At 38.8% G+C, this 19,556-nt stretch overlaps 1 protein-coding gene across 1 annotated transcript in view; it reads left to right on the top strand.

Moving 5' to 3' along the window:
• LOC126369508 (acetylcholine receptor subunit alpha-like) overlaps window positions 1–19,556 on the top strand; it is a 50,069-nt gene that overhangs the window by 21,859 nt on the left and 8,654 nt on the right. The window contains exons 2-7 of the mRNA XM_050013957.1: window positions 759–913; window positions 4,972–5,152; window positions 7,737–7,852; window positions 10,012–10,180; window positions 12,364–12,500; window positions 16,999–17,145. Coding sequence (XP_049869914.1) covers window positions 759–913; window positions 4,972–5,152; window positions 7,737–7,852; window positions 10,012–10,180; window positions 12,364–12,500; window positions 16,999–17,145 — 905 coding nt within the window. The remainder of the gene's footprint in view (window positions 1–758; window positions 914–4,971; window positions 5,153–7,736; window positions 7,853–10,011; window positions 10,181–12,363; window positions 12,501–16,998; window positions 17,146–19,556) is intronic.

The following is a 19,556-nucleotide window of genomic DNA, read 5'->3' as shown; positions in this document are numbered from 1 at the left end:
AGCTTTCAGGGTTTATCTTTACAGGTTCGCGTTGATATGGAAAATAAAGTAAAAAATAAAAGCTACGTGCTTTTGTTTTAACGAAGCGCGTTTTAACCGACATAGTACCGTAGATAGACGTGGTTCACCAGCCCACTCTCATCATTATTTTATATCAGTAAAGTACTACGGTGACTACCGTAGGTGCTATTGTGCTGCTTTTATAGAGTGGACATGCTGAATGTTTGAAAACAAAATCGTAGAATCGTTCTTGACTTATATTTTGTCGAATAATTAAGGAGGGTTGGATGCAAATGCATCTGTTTATGAGCATTTTGGTGCATACATAGGCATACACAAATTCAATCTAATACTATTTTAATTTGAAAACTGTAATACTATTGTCAATAGGTGGAAGAAAGAGAGGGAGCTATTTTAAGAACTGTCAGTCGAACACAAAAAAAGAACACCTTATTTATTATAAAACGACGTCACGTACCTACAATAACAATACAAAACACAAAATGATATTTAAAATAGCGGCCAAACACATAACCCTCCTTTTTGTGTCCCCGCAATCGTGTAAAAAGAAAAACAATGAGTAAGCAATTAAGTTTGTGTCTGCGAGAATCAGTACCATTACCGGCATTTTATTTGACTTCTTTATAAGTCACGACACTCACGACTTTTTCTTTCTTTTCCATGTGTGCTCTGCACCATAATTCTAGTTCTTCTTGATATGATATATATTCAATGTATCTTTTTTCCATCTGCTACAGAACCTCAAGAACCAGATAATGACGACAAACCTATGGGTGGAACAGTCGTGGTATGACTACAAGCTGCGCTGGGAGCCGCGCGAGTATGGCGGGGTGCACATGCTGCATGTGCCCTCCGACCACATCTGGAGGCCCGACATCGTGCTCTACAACAAGTGAGACCCACTCCTACCATCTGTGTGCCCCCGACTTTACGTCCCAAACTCTTGCTGGGATCACGACCAATGGATCATGTATAAGAAGTATATGTATGATGCTATCAGTCTGTGTGTGGGAAACAATCTTCACAACAAATCATCAGAATTTACTACTTATTTTATATCGCACCACCGTCCGCGTGGAACGTTTTCTCCTCTCTGCTTACGCATTGCAATATAAACAAAAGTACAAGTTGTGAAATCAGAGAACTTTTATTGCAGTGAAATTTTGCAGATTTGTCTGACATTGACTACTTGGACGGACAAAGAACTTTGAACTTGTGCATTTGGGAATAATGTACAAAATAACTTATTCCAAGATGTCTTTCGGGTGTATATGTCAACAAGTTTATAATACATCAGCGAAATACGAAGATAGCAGTATACTGATAGTTGCGCATCGTGTTAGAAATCTTGTCAACTACTTACAATATTGCAGCGAGGGATCACTCGCACAATAAACACCACTTTGAATATTACACGAGTAACAGCGAACTATTTACAGCAGCAATTCCGGTTGAAGTTTAATTCAAGCAGACGTCAAGCAAATTGTTTGATTGGTCAGAACTTGTATCTACTACACCATTTGTCGTGATCGCAGCCACCCAGTAGGATATCACAATAAAGTTACAACGCCAGTGAGAGGCGATGCGTATCCCGTATACAATTTAGATTTATTGAATTAACAATACCGGTTTGTTCAAGCAGAAATGAGCAGAATCATTAATTGATTTCATAATTACTATCGTTTGTTGTTTGGAAACCGTCCGATCACGCTTATTATTATGGTTGACACAACCTATGTATAATGTAGCAAACCTACTTATTATTCAATTACTGCAGCGTCAGGCTGTAAACAAGAAAAGCAGAAAAAGCTTTATAAAACGCGAGTCTCCATTCATGGAAAGCTTGCAGAAAGTAATTTCAATTTCTTTGATTAACTTTTCTGAATCTGAAATTTACATTCTTCTTTTTACTGCAAAATTTGGATTATACGTACGAAGACAGGCAATATGAGTTTACGATGTCTTCATCTTCAGTATACTTGGGACTTGGAAGTATATGCACATTAATTCAAGAAGTTAAAAGGGGAGGTACGTATACAAAGGCAGTGGAGAGCTACTTATCTCGAAGAATCGTTTACGCATCGCCGCTTCACCCGCTGTTAAAAAATATCGATAAAATGTTATGGAAATTGATAACTTTTATGTAGCTTTTATGTTACCCACTTGTTATTTTATACACCTACATAATTCCTCACACACCATCTACATCAACATTCACCATAAAATATAAAATACGCGAATAAATAATATCATTTGAATTGACCGTATATTAATATCACATATATTAGGTACTTCCTTGCGTTTCTATTAAGTATATCAATCAAGTCCAAATCACAGTAATTTATTTTACAAAGGTACAATCGCGTCTAACAAATTGATGTGACAATCGAAATCAAAAGTTTCTTTATGAGAAAATGAAAGCAGACGGCGAGCTGAGGTGAAAATAGGGTCGTAATGGATTTCAGTTTCATAAGCGAGGCGGAAGCTGCGCGGGCTCAAAGCGCGCCGTTCAAGAGTTATTTCGCGCTTCGCGACTGGCACGCGAAAGGAAAGGCCTCATCACACTCAACAGACGTTTTACAATACATCCCGGCTTTATTATATCTGTATTTATTACATGCTCTATAAATTACAGCGACTTAAATACTAGGTGGTTACAACTAATAAATGTTTAAGTATCATATTTCAAGGCCAATAAGCGGCACTGCGGTTGATAAATGAGATTCCATATAAAAAATACTTTACTCTTGAGAGCCGAGACGAGAGCGTCATTATTGATGAGACGTTGTTTCGTTTGCGTGATAGCCGCGAATACCGCCCCAGATAGTGCTCCTGAAATAAATTTCATAACTTATCGTGGAATATCGTGCATTCCCGCTTTGTAGCACCTTGGTAGAAATATCTCAAGATTATAATAATGAAATATCTCGTAACAAGTAGGAACCTTGAGGAGGGTAGGATTCATAAGTCAAAGTCGAATATTAAATCCAGTTTTAATAAATAAAATAAAATATTACTTTGAGTTTTGCTCATATAGGTATAGCAATTTCGATATTTTTCGTACTCATTCCTTCATAAAACGAATCTGACGACCAATAAAGTACGAATTCGGTAAACACATAAAACAGCAAGCAAAGTTAAATTCAAAAGATTCGTTAAATTCACACGGTACAAAATGTTCTGTCGCATGAGCAATAAAACATTCACAGCGACGCCGTGTTCGATTTGCAAATAAATTTAACCCTAAATAAAGAAACAACGTTACTCAGTACATTCTGCAAAGACAACCCCAGAACAACTGCACATGCTAGGTAGACATCATAAACTTCTGACATCCCCCTGGCGACTCTAATAACTTTGAAGCGGTTTTGCTTGTATTAAAATTAACAAGATTCTCTTAATTTGAAACTTCATAGCTTTACGTCTCGGCAGTCGCAGAGTCTGGTTTAGTCGTGGCCAATATTTGTCATGTAAATACAGAATTATACACTTGTGCTCGCGTTATCCATAGTTTATTACGGATTTCATTATCCGAAACCAGTCATTGTTCAGAAGCGATCAGTGCACCACGTAATTAAGTTTATTGAAGTGAGCTAAAATGAAAGTGATAATTTTCGCTTCCATTCTATTGTTTATACAAATGGTAAATTAACAGATCCGTATTTGGCAAGTTCTTATAGTAATTTATTGACCCCATTTTTATTGTTACTTCGTAATATTTTAGATGGCGGTACAGTCATTCTCGAATTATACTTATTCGGAGGGTTTGACAATGATATATCAGACATTGAAGGCCGGGGTTACAAAGCTGATGACAGACGTGAAAAGCGATCTCGGCAATCTGTTCAACTGCACGATACACGCAGTGGATAAATTACTGCATGACCAGGATTAACCGCGACCTTAAAAGCTTTTGTAATGAAGTCCAAAAACTCTTCCAAATATTATTTTTGGAACATTATTCGGATGTAATTAAACTATTTAGTGAGACAAGAGTAGGCAATTGGAAAGGGCGAAGTTATAACTAAATTATAGTTAGGGCATTCATTGTGTAGTGTCCACCAGTTCGAAGGCTCGGACGTTGATAAATGGCCCGGATGGCAATCGTTACTCATTTCCGACCCACCCTACAACCTGTGCGCGCCGCTCGCCTCGACTAATGCGTACCTTTTTGCCGCCGTTCTAACCGGAAAGTCTTCAACTACCGACATTGTGAATCACGACTAGACACCCTACATCGTGATTTGTGAATCCTCATACTTATTTTTTTACATATCAAATGTGTCATTGCTGATAACGTTTGTTTGTCTTTTTAAGTAGAACAGTTGTGGTTTGATGTAAACTAAAACAAAAAACTTAAAAGAGCAATTAAATTAATTTACTTAATTGCATGTATGTCTTTATTGTTGTGCTGTGGTTCCCTAATTTCCCAAGGCAATAAAATGATTTGGTGATGAGCGGGCCGGGCGCCGGGCGCGGGCGTTGGTAATGCCTCCGTGTCGGCGTAAATAACTGATGTGACAGCTGCATTCCAGTCGACCCGACCGCCCGCTAGCCCCTGTCAAAAATATCAAACAAACACCTGAATTTATCGTGTAACGGAACCAAAAGGATTTTATTTTCCCATTGAATAAAAGTTCAAATGATGCTCGGCTTTTTTTTAACATTGTTATCGGTATTAGATACAATTTACAATACTAGTTCTACATAAACTTTGTAAGAAATGTGTACCTACTTATAACACGCCGCCCTGTACCTACATCAAAAACAACATTGTGCTTAGGTGTATTTTCAAAACAAACACTATCTCCGTACATGGTAACAGTCTATCAATTTATAAGGGTCGACATACGTACACTGGGAGGTGGTGCGCATACATATTACACAGACGCTATCCTCTGACGGCGGCGCGAGCCGCGGCCGGCTTGTAAATGTCCGTTAACATTGCAGTGCCGACGGCAACTTCGAAGTAACATTGGCGACCAAGGCGACTATCTACCACCAGGGGCTGGTCGAATGGAAACCGCCCGCGATTTACAAGTCTTCCTGCGAAATAGATGTGGAATATTTTCCGTTCGACGAGCAAACGTGCGTTCTTAAGTTCGGTAGCTGGACGTACGACGGATTCAAGGTAATTGCGTGAGCTCCCAACCGCTCCCGCTGACCGATCTGTTTGTCCGCAGCGCCGACGGCAACTACGAGGTGACGCTGATGACCAAGGCCACGGTCTACTACAACGGCATGGTGGTGTGGCAGCCGCCGGCCGTCTATAAATCCTCGTGCTCGATCGACGTCGAGTTCTTTCCTTACGACGTGCAAACCTGTGTGCTTAAGTTAGGCAGCTGGACGTATGACGGCTTCAAGGTGACGCCCCGCTGTACGCTGCTTGGCGCCGCGCGCGGGCCGTAGCCGTAGGGCCCCGCCCCGGCCGATGTCCATGCAATAGCTTGTTGGCTCGAACGTAATTCGTCGTGTAATTATTATTACTTTTCTGTCCATGTGGTATGTTAAATTCACTTTTACGTATTGACTGTACGGCGATGCTGCTTTAGCAGCGGGGAGCGAACGACATCTGCCGCTCACTCCTCGTTCTCGGCTCGCTCTTAGCTCTGACATGTGCAAGTTTACATTTCGATGGTGATGTTTTAACTATGTGGAGTAGCGGTATTTCAACGTGCGTGTCCACGAATGCTCCAGATTATCCTCGGCCGGTTCCACTTAGCTCGATCGGCCTTCCTCGCTCGACACGGAAAGGTATAAAATTCTAACTGCCAGGTGATATGGGATGCAAAACATCACTAGGTCCGTCCTTTCCGACACGCCATACTCCGGTTGTCACTTTCCGCGCTAAGCAAATACCATATTGCATCTATTACTAGTAGTAATTGTTAACCATGATAGAGTTAGCTCGTGGAATGAGCCGATGTTGTATGCGCGCGGCGCGGAGCGGCGTCACCGGGGCCCCCCTCTCCTGCCGGCTCCGCTCGCGCACCACACACACACACACACAGCTTGCTGCATGCTCCCACACTCGATGTACACTCCTACGCCCACCGCATGACTCTGCCTTGACGACCACTTGCATTCCCGATCACGGCGGCCGCCCGCCTGGCTCTCTTCTACTTACTTACACAGCTTACAACACGATACCTACACGCGAACAGATAAGCACAGCACGTTGTCGTAAACAGCGAAAAGAGACACAAATTGCTCAATACACTTTCGAGCGTAAACAATCATCACGTTGCATATTTTATACCTTTCCCTATTAGCGACTCCTAGTGGCTCTAAGAATTCGGTGTCGCTCTGGCCGTTCATTGCATGTTATACTTCATTCAAAAAAAACAAGCAATCCTTTTCAAAACCAGACACGAATTCCATAGTGCACAAAAAGCTACATAGATGTTAGGAGTAGAATGTTCGACACACTCATCTAAGCGAAACCACAGAGCTCGCTTGGATGGGTGTCGAGTCGTTGCATGCTATACACTCGGACGAGGCCGCGCCCGCCGCAGCCCCTGCGGCCGACCCGGGGGGCGGCGGTGCGCGCGCGCCGCTCGCGGGCGGCGAAACACACACGCCGTGGCGGAGCCGGCGTTCCCGACCTCATTTCAGTTACACCAACCTACAGAATTTTAAATCATTTACTTTCTCAATACCTGTCTTCGTTGAGAAGGTATAGTAAACAAATTCTTTGGGTTGTACAGAATTTTAAACCTGAGGTCATCCCTTTCTAACATTAGCGGAAAGTCTGCGAACTGTGGTCTTTATTCGGTGTTTTCAGTGTTACGCGTTGTTACCTCTTCGCATGTTCCGATTATTTTGGAAACATTGTTGTAACGTGTCTTCCTTGAACATGAATGTTTTAAGCGGCATATCGTGAAACTGTTTTTATCTTCGTTTTTAATTTTAACATTGTTAAACAGGTACATCCTACTTGGCACACTCTGTGGTATGGTTTAGTAGATATTCTGCAACGTAATGGTCACCTATGCCAATTGTATAATAATACATTGTTATAACAATACGTATAGATGCTCGAGTCAGGTATAGCTGCATATGTAAACTCAGCTGCGACGGAAACAAATCACGATTGTTATTTAGCTATTTGCTCACATTGTGTGACAGGGTGCATGTATCAAATAAAAGTCCTTCGATAAATAGAATGTTGCTAATATAGTAATAACATAAACTAATAAAGCGTTCGTCTAGGATAGGACAAAATCATCCAAGCGCTCGATCTCAGTCACTTTGCACAAGCAATAAAGTTTGTTATCATATATTTGTTATAAACAAACTTGGATGTGACTTTTCTTCTATCCTACATGATAAATATAGATCTAAATGCATCGTCTCAAATTGTTAAACTAAACATCTACTTAAATAAAATCTTCTGAATAAAATCATACAATCAATTTACTGACTGTATTTTTCTACTAGATGTCTTTATAGTTTTGATGTTGTAATTTTTATCTTAAATATACTTACATACTTACTTATAAGGTAATAAATAATAAAGCCCTACATTCCTGAAATCAAAGTAAGTGTCCATTGAGAAAGTACTTTTAATGTGTACTTCAACAGTAAGAGAACATGTGTCGATGGCACTTGGCCAAGTTGAGTTACCACATGTAGAATCAATAGTGTTCCTTTGTGAATATTCTGGAGTGTGAGGCAGGCGTAGCGCGGGGTGCTGAGTGAGTGCGTGTGCGCAGGTGGACCTGCGGCACATGGACGAGCAGGCGGGGAGCAACGTGGTGTCTGTGGGCGTCGACCTCTCCGAGTTCTACATGTCCGTCGAGTGGGACATCCTTGAAGTGCCCGCCGTCAGGTTCGTATACCCTCATCACTATTATCCTTATTTCACTCGCAATTACATCGAATAGAAACCTGTTCGTTCTGTACTCCAAGTGCATATTAATTACCCAGGCCCTTTGAACGACCAATTTACTTAAGCGAATTCGTATTCTGGGGAGACGTTATTCTTTTCAGTATCTCTCCGCTAATAGCCCCTTTCATTTCAATCGGTTCTTATAGAAGCATTATCGAATTTTACTGATCTACGATACGTATACAAGAGATATCAAATTGAATAAGCTGGCTGGCAAAACATTTCTCGACCAAACATTGTTGGCTACAGAAAAACTACTCTCGTAATTTAGTTTCACTTACTAGAGCCGCGACGCGCTCAGAAAATAAACAGAAATGGGCCGTTATTAGTGGCCAGGCATTTTTCACAGAAGGACCCACCTATTTCCTACCGTAATGAAACGCTGCTATTCAAGCAAACTTTGAAATGACGCCTTTTACCTAAAGTTTCGTCTAACTTGCACGTAATTACTGTTTATGTTTACACTTAATTAAGTGTACTAACGTTTATTGTTGACAATTTGAGAGGAGGTAAAGATTTTACACCTATATATCATTTGTAAAGTTGGGGGATTTGTGGAAATGTATGCCTTGACCTAGTTATCTGGAAGCGAGGCTGCGCCGCTGCGAGTAAAGTTTAACGTCGTTATGGCCTGCATGAAAGCCAATAGACTTACAACATACTCCACAAACTTCCGTAAGAGGAAACTTCGCTTTTGTTTCGTAAATTAATTATACGAACACTAACATAATCTCCATGATTTTAAAATTCAAACATTTAGAAAACTTACTTACCTAAGTGTACAACTTTCTGCTTTGTAATTATTATGATAAACCCGCAACATAAATGCGCACGTTCAAAGCTTTGAAACTAAAAAGATAGTTGTTTTGGGTTCTATGGCCACCCAAAAGTAGTTAGAAGAGAAGTTCTGTGAGGCAGAGGTAAACAAAAAGCAATTTGAGCGAGGTTCTCGTCCTCTGTCCTCTTCATTTACTAGGCAGCCGTTATCCGTCGCCCTCGAACTCGTGAGTGTCGTTATTAAGCCAACATCACTTACGTCGACATCACTTTTACGACGTGTATCCGCTTTGCTACGTTAAGCCTTGCTTAGAGGGTCCCATTCCCCACCCCTTATCACAGGATCACCCCTTTAACGGAACATGGTTCAAACCATCACTTTTTGGCATCGTTGATACAGTTTCGGTCAAAGTAAACATCGAGCTTAGGTATCAATTTTTACTTATCTATCGCAGGTACGATGGAGACGTGACACTTCGCCGGGGCTCTAATATTATGAGAGCTGAGACGTTTTCCATGTTCGAGTATCTTCAATATTTTATAGGCTCATAAAAATTGAGACGAATTTTATAAAAAATAAACACACGGTTACGTACTGTGTGTTCAGTTGGTATTCGTATAAAAGAAACGCATTGTAATAGGCTTAACTTTGGCCAAGCCTGGCGACGTTAGTTGAAAGTGACACACGAAAATCCACTTTGAGACGCCTCCGGCAATGTCCTTTATGTGATTATCATTCCAAAGTTAAACCGCTATCTAGGTCGTATGGCGCAGAGAGTAAAGTTTAAATTTGTGTATCTCAAGTACAAAGTAAAATTGCTGAGTATTTTTCAAACGTCCATAAAAGGGCCCAGAAAATATTATAGCATTAAGTATTACGACAGGTTCTAAGTAAGCCGCTGCTGAAATAGTCAGTAACGGAGCTTTACTGCAAATAATATAAATGTACAAAAAGGAAAAATCTCATTAAAATAAGAACTTATCACTAAATTGAATCAATTTGTATATATACGTACTCTTCCCCAAAGAAAATTGCTTTATCTGCAGAGTACCAGAAAATCGGTTCTTGTTTATCTCTAAGGGATAGTTTTCCCGCAACACACATAAATAAAAGTCGTCATTTTCACATCCCTCGATTACAATCTCGCGTAACATAGTGGTTACGCTTTTACGACGCACTCTGCAAAATTACGCGAGACCACATTAAAGTTTTTATTCGTCTGTCATAATTTGGGTAAACTTTTTAATATCAATTTTTCAGACTGAGGAGGACGAAGAACGATGAATACGTAATTTGTGTAATTTTTCGTTTTGTTGTAAAGGAATGAGAAATTTTACACGTGTTGCGACGAGCCGTACCTGGACATCACGTTCAACATCACCATGCGGCGGAAGACGCTGTTTTACACCGTGAACATCATCATCCCCTGCATGGGCATCTCCTTCCTCACCGTCCTCACCTTTTATTTGCCTTCGGATAGCGGAGAAAAGGTAATTTCCATGAATAACTTAACACCCTTGCTTGTGCATCTAAAATGTAGCAAGAACATAAGCATTTTGTTCATTACCATTACAAAAACGGCAGCTTCATATTTTCATTTAAATATCATCTTTTAGGAAGCTCAAAGATATGAACTTATGACAAAGTATCTATATGATCGTAATTTAGGTACTAATATTATTTTTAAATCAAATATTATTTTACGATTCAACAAAAACAGCCAATTATAAAGTTTGAAGTGAATTAACGAACTCTAGCACTTTTATGAAATTTGATTGCATTTTTTTTCGAATATTCGTCCTCCATTTTGCAGTAAAAAGGAGATAAAGTGGGTGTGTTCACGTGGACTGGAGTGGTAGCACCCTTAATAGCTCGTATCATTAATTTCGTATTGCTATAATAAATGGCGCGGATAAAGTAGAAGCCGAGTTACAACGTGAATAGCGGTGCAGACGACGTCGTTAGTGCCCGTGAAAAATTACACCTACATTATTGGCTTCGCTTTTCCGCACTTTGAATATCAAATAACGAGAAGAGTTTGACATTCATCAATCAATACCCTGGTGTTTATAAAGCGCTTAGGAAACAAGCACAAAAGTAATTTCATTTCTACGAAGAATGTTGCGTAGAATTTTATTATTAATGTTTTTAAAAATATTTTCGGTTCTTTATCTGTGCGTTTTTCAATTTCCTAACAAACATCATTTTAATAAATTCCACTCCATTTTAAATGGAAGCTCTTCAGTCGAGTTTAAAGCATACTTGTGTTTACTATATTTTATAAAATAAAAAGAAGTGGTCAATCAAGATCTGAAAAAAATATTTTAGCGTTTTTCAGTGGAGCACATCGATCCTATATTCATAAATGGTTGGTTAAAACCAATGTTGGCGAATAGGCGAAAAAACCCAAAAATTTGTCATACGGTACTAAATGTCTTCATGTACTTAAGGCCCAGGGCTATACACTTAGGTCATGAATGGAAGTGTTTTTACCTCAAATGCTCTTCGTATTATTTATGTCTCCGTCCGTACTTCGGTCAGTGATCCTCTTACGAAGCAGCTACGGCTCGGTTGACGTTTTTATTTTATGATAATATTATGTTTGAGACATTTATGAGATAAACATTTCTACTGAAAAATTTAATCGCCGAACTTTACGTATGAAGTTCTGCAATAAAGACAAGAATCGTTGAATTTGACCTCGTATTTTTATCCCTGCAAAATGATCACGTATTTTCAGAAACTTCATCTAATACGTTCGCTTAAATCCTCAGAGTTTTGAAAATAAATAATAGTATTTGTGTCTGCCGTTATTATGTAGTCTCAGATAAATTATAGACGGGAGTTCCCAAGAGCACGCGTTCCCCACTGCCGAAGTACATGCACAATCGGTTCGTGTTTTGTTATTTATGAGCCGGTTTTGTTTTAGTATGTGTTTAAAGAGATTCTGTATTTTTTATTAATGTATTGTATTATATTTATTGTATTGTATTGAACCTCGCCTCCCACGGTATAGAAGTAAGAGGGTAGAAACGCCCTAACGCGCGTTCTGTATGAGAACCGCTCCCGTCTGTTCAACCACTCTGTTTAACTGCTACTCCTGCAAACAGATAACTACGATAGCTCTACTGCTTCTGAAATTCCATAGCTATTTTGCCGGCAATGTATATTTGTCGATAAAAATCTGTAGGTACTGCATACACAAATAATTTGTTGATAAATAGCTGATCATACTACGGTTTTTAGCTTTCCTATGATAAGGAGGGATCTCTTTTTATGATAGTCGATATTTGTTTTTTTGCTCGGCAGGTTATAATGCACAAGACGATCTTTTAATATACTATCGAGGAGCTCCATCTGTCGTAAAGTTTGCGGACGAATGGAGTGCAAAGTGGAAGTACGCTATTTGCTCATACTTATATGGCGCGCGTTGGCCCCTCCAACCTCTTTCTTTTTTTCCATGTCGCCTTCCCCAAATACTGACAGAAAAAATGTAGCCTAAAGCTAGCCTAAACGCAAGTTCCGTATCTAAATTTATCTGAGTTTAGAGTAAAATATGATCATTGACTATACCTTTGGGTATTATTAGAACGGATTAGGTTGATTACGTATTTCCATAGTACAATGTATATAATCAGAATAGCGTGTTTAATATATGTATGTTTTTGTGCAGGTGACGTTATCGATATCGATATTGATTAGCCTCCACGTGTTCTTCCTACTGGTGGTGGAGATCATCCCACCCACCTCACTGGTGGTCCCACTACTGGGCAAGTACCTCATATTCGCCATGATCCTCGTCTCTATAAGGTAAGCATTTGCTATCATATTAATAATAATAGTGCCCTACGATAAGTAACCATTTGCCGTAATAGTGCCCTGATAAGTATAGACTTATCAGGACTTATACATCAACCACTGGACCACAGAGGCCGTTATCTATGTACTAACGGCCTCTGTGGTCCAGTCAAATCAACCACTGGGTTAAGTGTTGAGCTCACGATCCAGAAGTCGGATCGGGTCGAATCCCGGTGGGGACATATCACAAAAATCATCTTTGTGATCCCAAGTTTGATTAGGACATTATAGGCTGATCACCTGATTGTCTGAAAGTAAGATGATCCGTGCTTCGGAAGGCATGTTAGGTCGGTGGTCCCGGTTACTACTTACTGATGTAAGTTACATGAGTCATGTCAGGGGCCTTTGGTGGTTCAATAATAACCCTGACAGCAGGGTTGATGAGGTTGGTAATTCACCTCACAACCCACACGATAGAAGAAGATGTCTATATACTTACTTATGTTCTGACTGAACAAAAAATGTACTAACAACCGCGCAATTGAATGTACACTGCCCCGATTAACATGGGGAGATACTGTGGGGCTTTAGCCAATTTGCAAACGATGACGAAAACCGACAGTGACGGTGATAAAAATCGACATGTCACGGTGACGTAATTCAATCGCAGTGTCAATGTAACTGTCGCCGTAATTTCAATGTAACTTGGCTAAGCCCCCAGTTGTGGAACAAAAACGAAAATTACATTGGCATTTATATAAACCATAGTTTACAACGTAATAATTCACGTAGTGAAAATTGTTTCAAATTGACACGGTCAAATTTCCTGTCAGAAAATTCATGAAAATATTTAAGTGCTTTTTTTATTGTTTTCAGTTCCTTCTATAGTTTTGCGAAGGAAAATTCCACTTGATAACAACTCAGAATCATGGTTTGAATCATCCCTCAAAGTTTTCGCTACGATGTCACTAACACTTATTATTCTGATTCAGTATAACAATAATACCATGCTATTTAAGATTAGCAGAAGTTTAGTAGAATAGCACGGTGCTATAATGACTCGTCGTAATGGGAATTATTATATATTATTATTTTCATTTTTTGAAGTAACGTAATTAACATCTAACCTCTCATAATGATCTGTAAGTAGTTATTTCATAAGTACTTACGCCTTATAGGGCGTAAACGACGCTATTTGGATAACGGGCTAACGTTCAATTGGCTGGCGAATTAAGCCAGTTATCCGCGACAAACAAAATACATAACTACAATAAGTGAGCCAAGAAACAAGATTACGTATCGTTAATGAGAACACACAAGTTGGTACACGATAACATGCACCTGCTCGCTCGTTTGGCACCCTCGTTAGAGTATGCAGCCGGACCACACCGCAATCATTTGAACAACTGCGTTGAATTACCTACTTGCCGAACTCTCATTGAAGCAGCCTTTATATAAATGTCTATTCATCGAAATATGTTTTAAAAGAATAGAAATGTGTTTTGTGGTTAGATTACACATCAAGGGGAGAAGAAGATATACATTGAGTGAATTATGTTTACAAAATAATAAGAACAAAAGAAGACCGCGTGGTATTCGCAGCTGATAACGATCAGAGTGGGTGTCTGAACAATTTGGCAGTTATATAAAAAAAACGTTTGTGGACTTAAGTATAACCGTATACTAATTTCCATTTTCCAATTTAATTCGCTGCGGTCGCATGGTGTCCACATCCTGTTTGTGTTAACGAGGGATATCACAGGTCTTTTGGATCCGGAATTAATACACGATTCAATGGCCAATTTAATTGTTAAACAAAATGGTAATCAGTTTTACCCATGGTGGGCAAAACGAGTGTCGAGAGATCGTACAATTCCCGAATGAGGAAAGTGCGCCACCCTTTATCGCGTATTATAGATATGTAGGTAAGTGGGGCAAACCTCTTCTGAAACATTTAAAGAAAATTCGGGGAATATTGCTGGGAATCGAAAATCTAGTTTAGTTCCGCCTCTTGACACAGAATTTCGATAAAATTCTCCTCCCCAGATAAAAGAGGAGGACGCCTGTAATATAAATTAATTTTTGCTTAGTACTACAGGCTTTAAAAGTACAAATTTAATAACGATAATAATATGACTTTTGAAGCCCAAAGTTTATGGCGAAGGAAATAAAAAATCACTAAAGCCCTACATAATGCCACCTTATAAATAAAGTAATTTAAAATATGGTTCAGTCCGGCCCGTTTACAGCCACCAAATTTCCATATAAATTAAAGTTGGAGTTCCAAACAAGATATTTGATTGCATGCCTACTTTTGTCAACTGAAAAGACAATTAATTTTTCTAAAAAATGTTGGGCCTCCCTATTCTTATATGAAAATAAGCTATCGGGCGGTAAGCAATATATTAATTCAGTCATCAAGGATTTAAGTAGGCGTATTAATGAATTAATTGAAGTTCGGAATGCTACGGTTGTGCTAATGAAGTCGTTATTAGGAGTTAAAGAGATAGAACGAAGTAATAGTATGTCGCTGGGCTCAGTTGCTGTCTCCAAATGGCGTAAGGTTGGTAAATACCGCACTGAGGGCGGCCCGACTCCCTCGTTCCTCGCAGCGTCTCACCACACACCCTCCCGATTAAGTTGGCCCAATAAATCTTAATTAATTGTTATCTGCACGCTCTACATGTGAGTATTAAGACAATTATGGGTTTCAGCAGGAACGTAGTCAGATTTTATTTGTCAGCACCATCTTACAAATAGGTATATATAATTACAAACGTACTTACCGGCTGCGTTGGGGTATTATTGGGTTACTTTGTGTTAAATTTATTTTGTAAGCATTAAAGTAGCCCTACTTTAACAAGTAGAAAAAATGCGCAGACTATATGCTGTTTCAAAAATTCACATTTTATATTTCTTGTAGAATCCGTTATAATTTTGAAAGCGCTAACTAAAAGCAATATTATTCCTTATTCTATATTAAAAGGCATAAACTGAAACTTTTTGGAAATTATTAGAATGGTAGTTTAAAAGTTGGTGGGGTTGGCTTAGACAGGATATCTCGAGACTGGGGCGGTTAAGGTATATGGGTCCCTTTCCTATTTTAAAAGACCTATTCATTCTACAGCACTTCACTCCATGGGAAAGGCGTAATAACCTTTTTTTCCCTTCTTCTTATGTAACATTAGGGTATGTTTTGTTTTTGCCCCCAAAAATAGTGTTTGTAATATAAGTAAATTACAATTGTTGCAATGCAATCAAATGCAATGAACATGTCTTATAGGTTGTTAAAATAAATTTGAAAAATTATTGTCGCACACCAAATACTATAGTGTATATGTGTGTTTAGGGTACGAGAAAAACACTGATGGACCTGACTCCGTAAACTAATATATATAAAATATAATAATTAACATAAGTATACTTAAGTCGTGTCTACAACTGTAAAGGAGAGTAAGTATAAAGGGAATGCACACGTACTTACACCAACGAAGTACTTCCAAGCTACACTGTAATACAATTGAGGCTAACGTCCTACACGCAGACACGTGTCCTATGAGGCTGCGACGGAGGTGGGACATTAGTATGCCACACGTTGACAATATTAAATAACTATTTGAAGGCTCTGGCAGCGGGTCTGTGCCGGTACTTAACTAACGACCCGCGCCCGCCCACTTCGACTTTGGCTCTCTGTCAGAGATTTGATTTCACCTAGTTTATTTACACGTTATAAGATCCCATAAATATTCAGAAGGTGTTCAAAACAACTGTTCAAATGTTTATTCAGGATAAGTATCCTTTGTTTAGGTGAATTTCCTCTTTATCGACATTGGTTCAGAAGTTTAAAGAGTTTTAAAATGGTTTTAACGGCCCCTTGGTTTAGTAACTCAATTAAATGTGTCAAAGTACACGTTGCAAGGTTTATGATGTTAATAATTGCTATTTACGACTTTTCTTAAGTAAAGAGTAAGTACTCGTTTTATAGTATTTCGTGACGATTTTTGTGTTTACGTTTCAGGTATATTTACATAAAATCATGTTTTGTTACCGGTTCTAACTAAGTACTTCGAATAGGAAAATATGAGATAATAAAGATCTTATGATTATTAGAGGCAAAAAAAACTTTTTTGAAGTTGGTAAGTTATAAGTCGAAAATATTTCGAAGTAAAAATCTGTTGAAAAGCTGCTTTGTTTGTTTATTCTAAACCAGCAAAGACAAATCTCAGAAGAATTTCAAAGACGACTATTTGTGGACCTTTTGTTTGTTTTCTTCTTTTTTGTGTTGTGGCGTTGAAAATAATTAAAGTAGGTAGAGTTCTGATTAAAAATCATATACTTTATACCTTCCACCAAGAATCCTTATTACTTTTGTGTTTCTTGGAATTGTACTTTATATTGGGGCAGGTCAATGAGGCGCTGGAGAGACACTTGGATGCCTTAGATAAACAATGGAAAGAGTTATAATTGTGTATTGCATGTTTTGTATTGTATTATATATGTTTTGTTGCAGTATATGCGTGACGGTGGTGGTTCTGAACGTGCACTTCCGATCGCCGCAGACGCACCGTATGGCGCCGTGGGTGAAGCGGGTCTTCATCCACATATTGCCGCGGCTACTCTTCATGAAGAGACCGCAGTATAAGTTCGACACCACCAGGTAACTAATACTATGATTTCGAACATAAATAGCTCACGATTGGCCATACGTCACACCGCTCACCTCCGCACCTCACCTCTTTCTCTTGGTGAAAGGCTTACTAGGCGACAGATGCATTTTAAATTGGCTCCGAGATTTTAAATAATAATAATAATAAAAAGTTTATTTAGGTAAAATCTACGACACACATTTTAGATAGTTTTTTGTATGTAACCTTCTGTGTATTATAATCGTTCCGTGTGTGTTGATGGACAATACAAGATACCCATCCAGTTCGGACTTTTATTTATAAAAGGAGGCCCATCTCCTCCTCAAGCCTATACTTTGAGCACAAGCCTCCCCTTTCTTTTCGGAACATACTCCACCACGTTGCTCCTCTGCGGGTCGGTGGATAATTTCGAGCACAGGCTTTGCAAATGTTATTTTTACCGTTACACCTCGCAGGTGTCCATTTAATTCAGACGTGTAATATGTTGGCGCCTGTAGAAATAGAAACTTCCATCTGAACAGAAAAATCGACTTCTGATCTTTATTAATTTATTAAAACAAAATGCTTATAAACTGACTCGATTAATTTTTGAATAAGTGAAGCTCACTGAAAGAATACTTGTAATATATTTAAAATAAAGTATTGCTGTTGCCGCTATAAGTAATAGGCCTCATAATGTAAAAAGGAAATAAACTACTTTATTGAATACTTTGTAAACTGTAGTACAACAAAATTATATTTGAACCCGCATTATAGACCAATGAAAACAGGTATTATAAGAATTAGATTTGGTGAAGGAGATAGAAAAGCTCATCTTCAATCTTAAAAGATGGATTCTATCCCTTTGTTATCTGAATAGATGTCCTCTATGTAGAGTTATTTGGGGCTGAGTGCCACATATATCGTGTTTGGTTATATGGCTTCCCATGATTAAAATAAGATTGGAGATAAGGTTGTTGTTGCTTATATATGAATGAATAAGTCACTCAAGTTTCAATAAGTAAGCAAGGAAAAGCTTCTTCTTTTTACTTTAAAAATACATAAATTATCAGGCTATCTAAAGGCTAAGTAATATTTTAATTAGGACGCTAAACCACTCGATTAAAGTTGAAAGATAACGCTATCGCTTCGTATCTCCAGACAGGACGTCGATGACTCAAACTTGCTTTTTTGGTTCTAATCGGTTGACTTAATCAAATTAAATTGAAGTCTCAAGCGGATTTTCCTAGTTATAAATCTCTACGGACTAGTATAACAGGCGTAAATTAATTAGAAGTTGGCAAGGAGATGCTTACTTTCTCCCCGCCCGCTAGTAACTTTATTATTAATAAGGTTTAACTTAAAGACATTGCTCTATGGAGAGTCCCGCCGTAGCGCCTGTAGAGCCTGCGAGCGGGTACAGCCCCGACGCGGCGGCGGCGCGCGCCACGGCGGTGGAAGGGTGACACTGCTGTGGCGCAGATATTTCGCGAATTAGCATCTCTTTTGGATTCGACACGAGTGTCGGTTTCGGGATAACGCCTTTAATTTTATAAAGGACTTCACAACTTTTGTTCTCTCAAAAGTTTTAAAGTAATTTGAATCAAATTTAAATATAATGAGTTAAGAATTGGTAAGCGTTTTGATGGTGAGAATTAACCAACCTAGTACATTGTTTGTTTTGTATTTATCTCGAACGTAGATATTCATTTCGGCCAGTGAGCTCGGCAATTCCGGCATTGTTATAAACATCGGGTAAATGCTTCCCATTCTCATCAGTATCGATTTCTGGAATGATTCGTACGGCTCGCCTACTGCTATTGTAATTCACTTAGCGAATGAATGTCTATTAGTGAGGCAAGTGGTATTATAGCTTGACTCACTGTGTTGGGAACATTACCAAAATGGATCCTGTCGGTAGATTATAGTTGAAATTAATAATTAAGATTCGACGACGTCGTGCTTGTGGGACTTGTGTTTAACTTTTACAATATTTGCTCAGTAGTAAATGTGCTTAATATGTTATCGTTCCGGAATCGAAAGGAGTTATATTTATTACTTTTGAGATTCGTACCTATTTTATCCAATTTAGCTTAGCAACCGTCTGCAATTTTCTGTCGTAGAATTTCAGAACTACTTTCAATTCAATCCAAAATACGTCATTTTCTTATTATTAATTCCATATTTGCTTTGCATTGAAAACATTCACTATTTTGAACTGTATTTTGAAGGAAATCATCCAGTGAGCAATGCTCAAACCATTCACGCACGTATCTAAGTTATAGGCTACGTAAGCTAAATACAAGTGAGATCCGCCGGCGATCGATCCCTTGATTTAGCATCGTTCGCAATACCGGACGTGTCGATTGTTACCCTGAACTCTTCAACCTATATCCCTCTTGCGTTCATCTATTATTGATACGTATAAACACACACACGTGTT

This window comes from Pectinophora gossypiella, chromosome 9, assembly GCF_024362695.1.
Source record: "Pectinophora gossypiella chromosome 9, ilPecGoss1.1, whole genome shotgun sequence".
NCBI lineage: Eukaryota > Metazoa > Arthropoda > Insecta > Lepidoptera > Gelechiidae > Pectinophora > Pectinophora gossypiella.
Note: the sequence above shows the minus strand (reverse complement) of the source record. Positions and strands in the feature narration are given on the sequence as shown.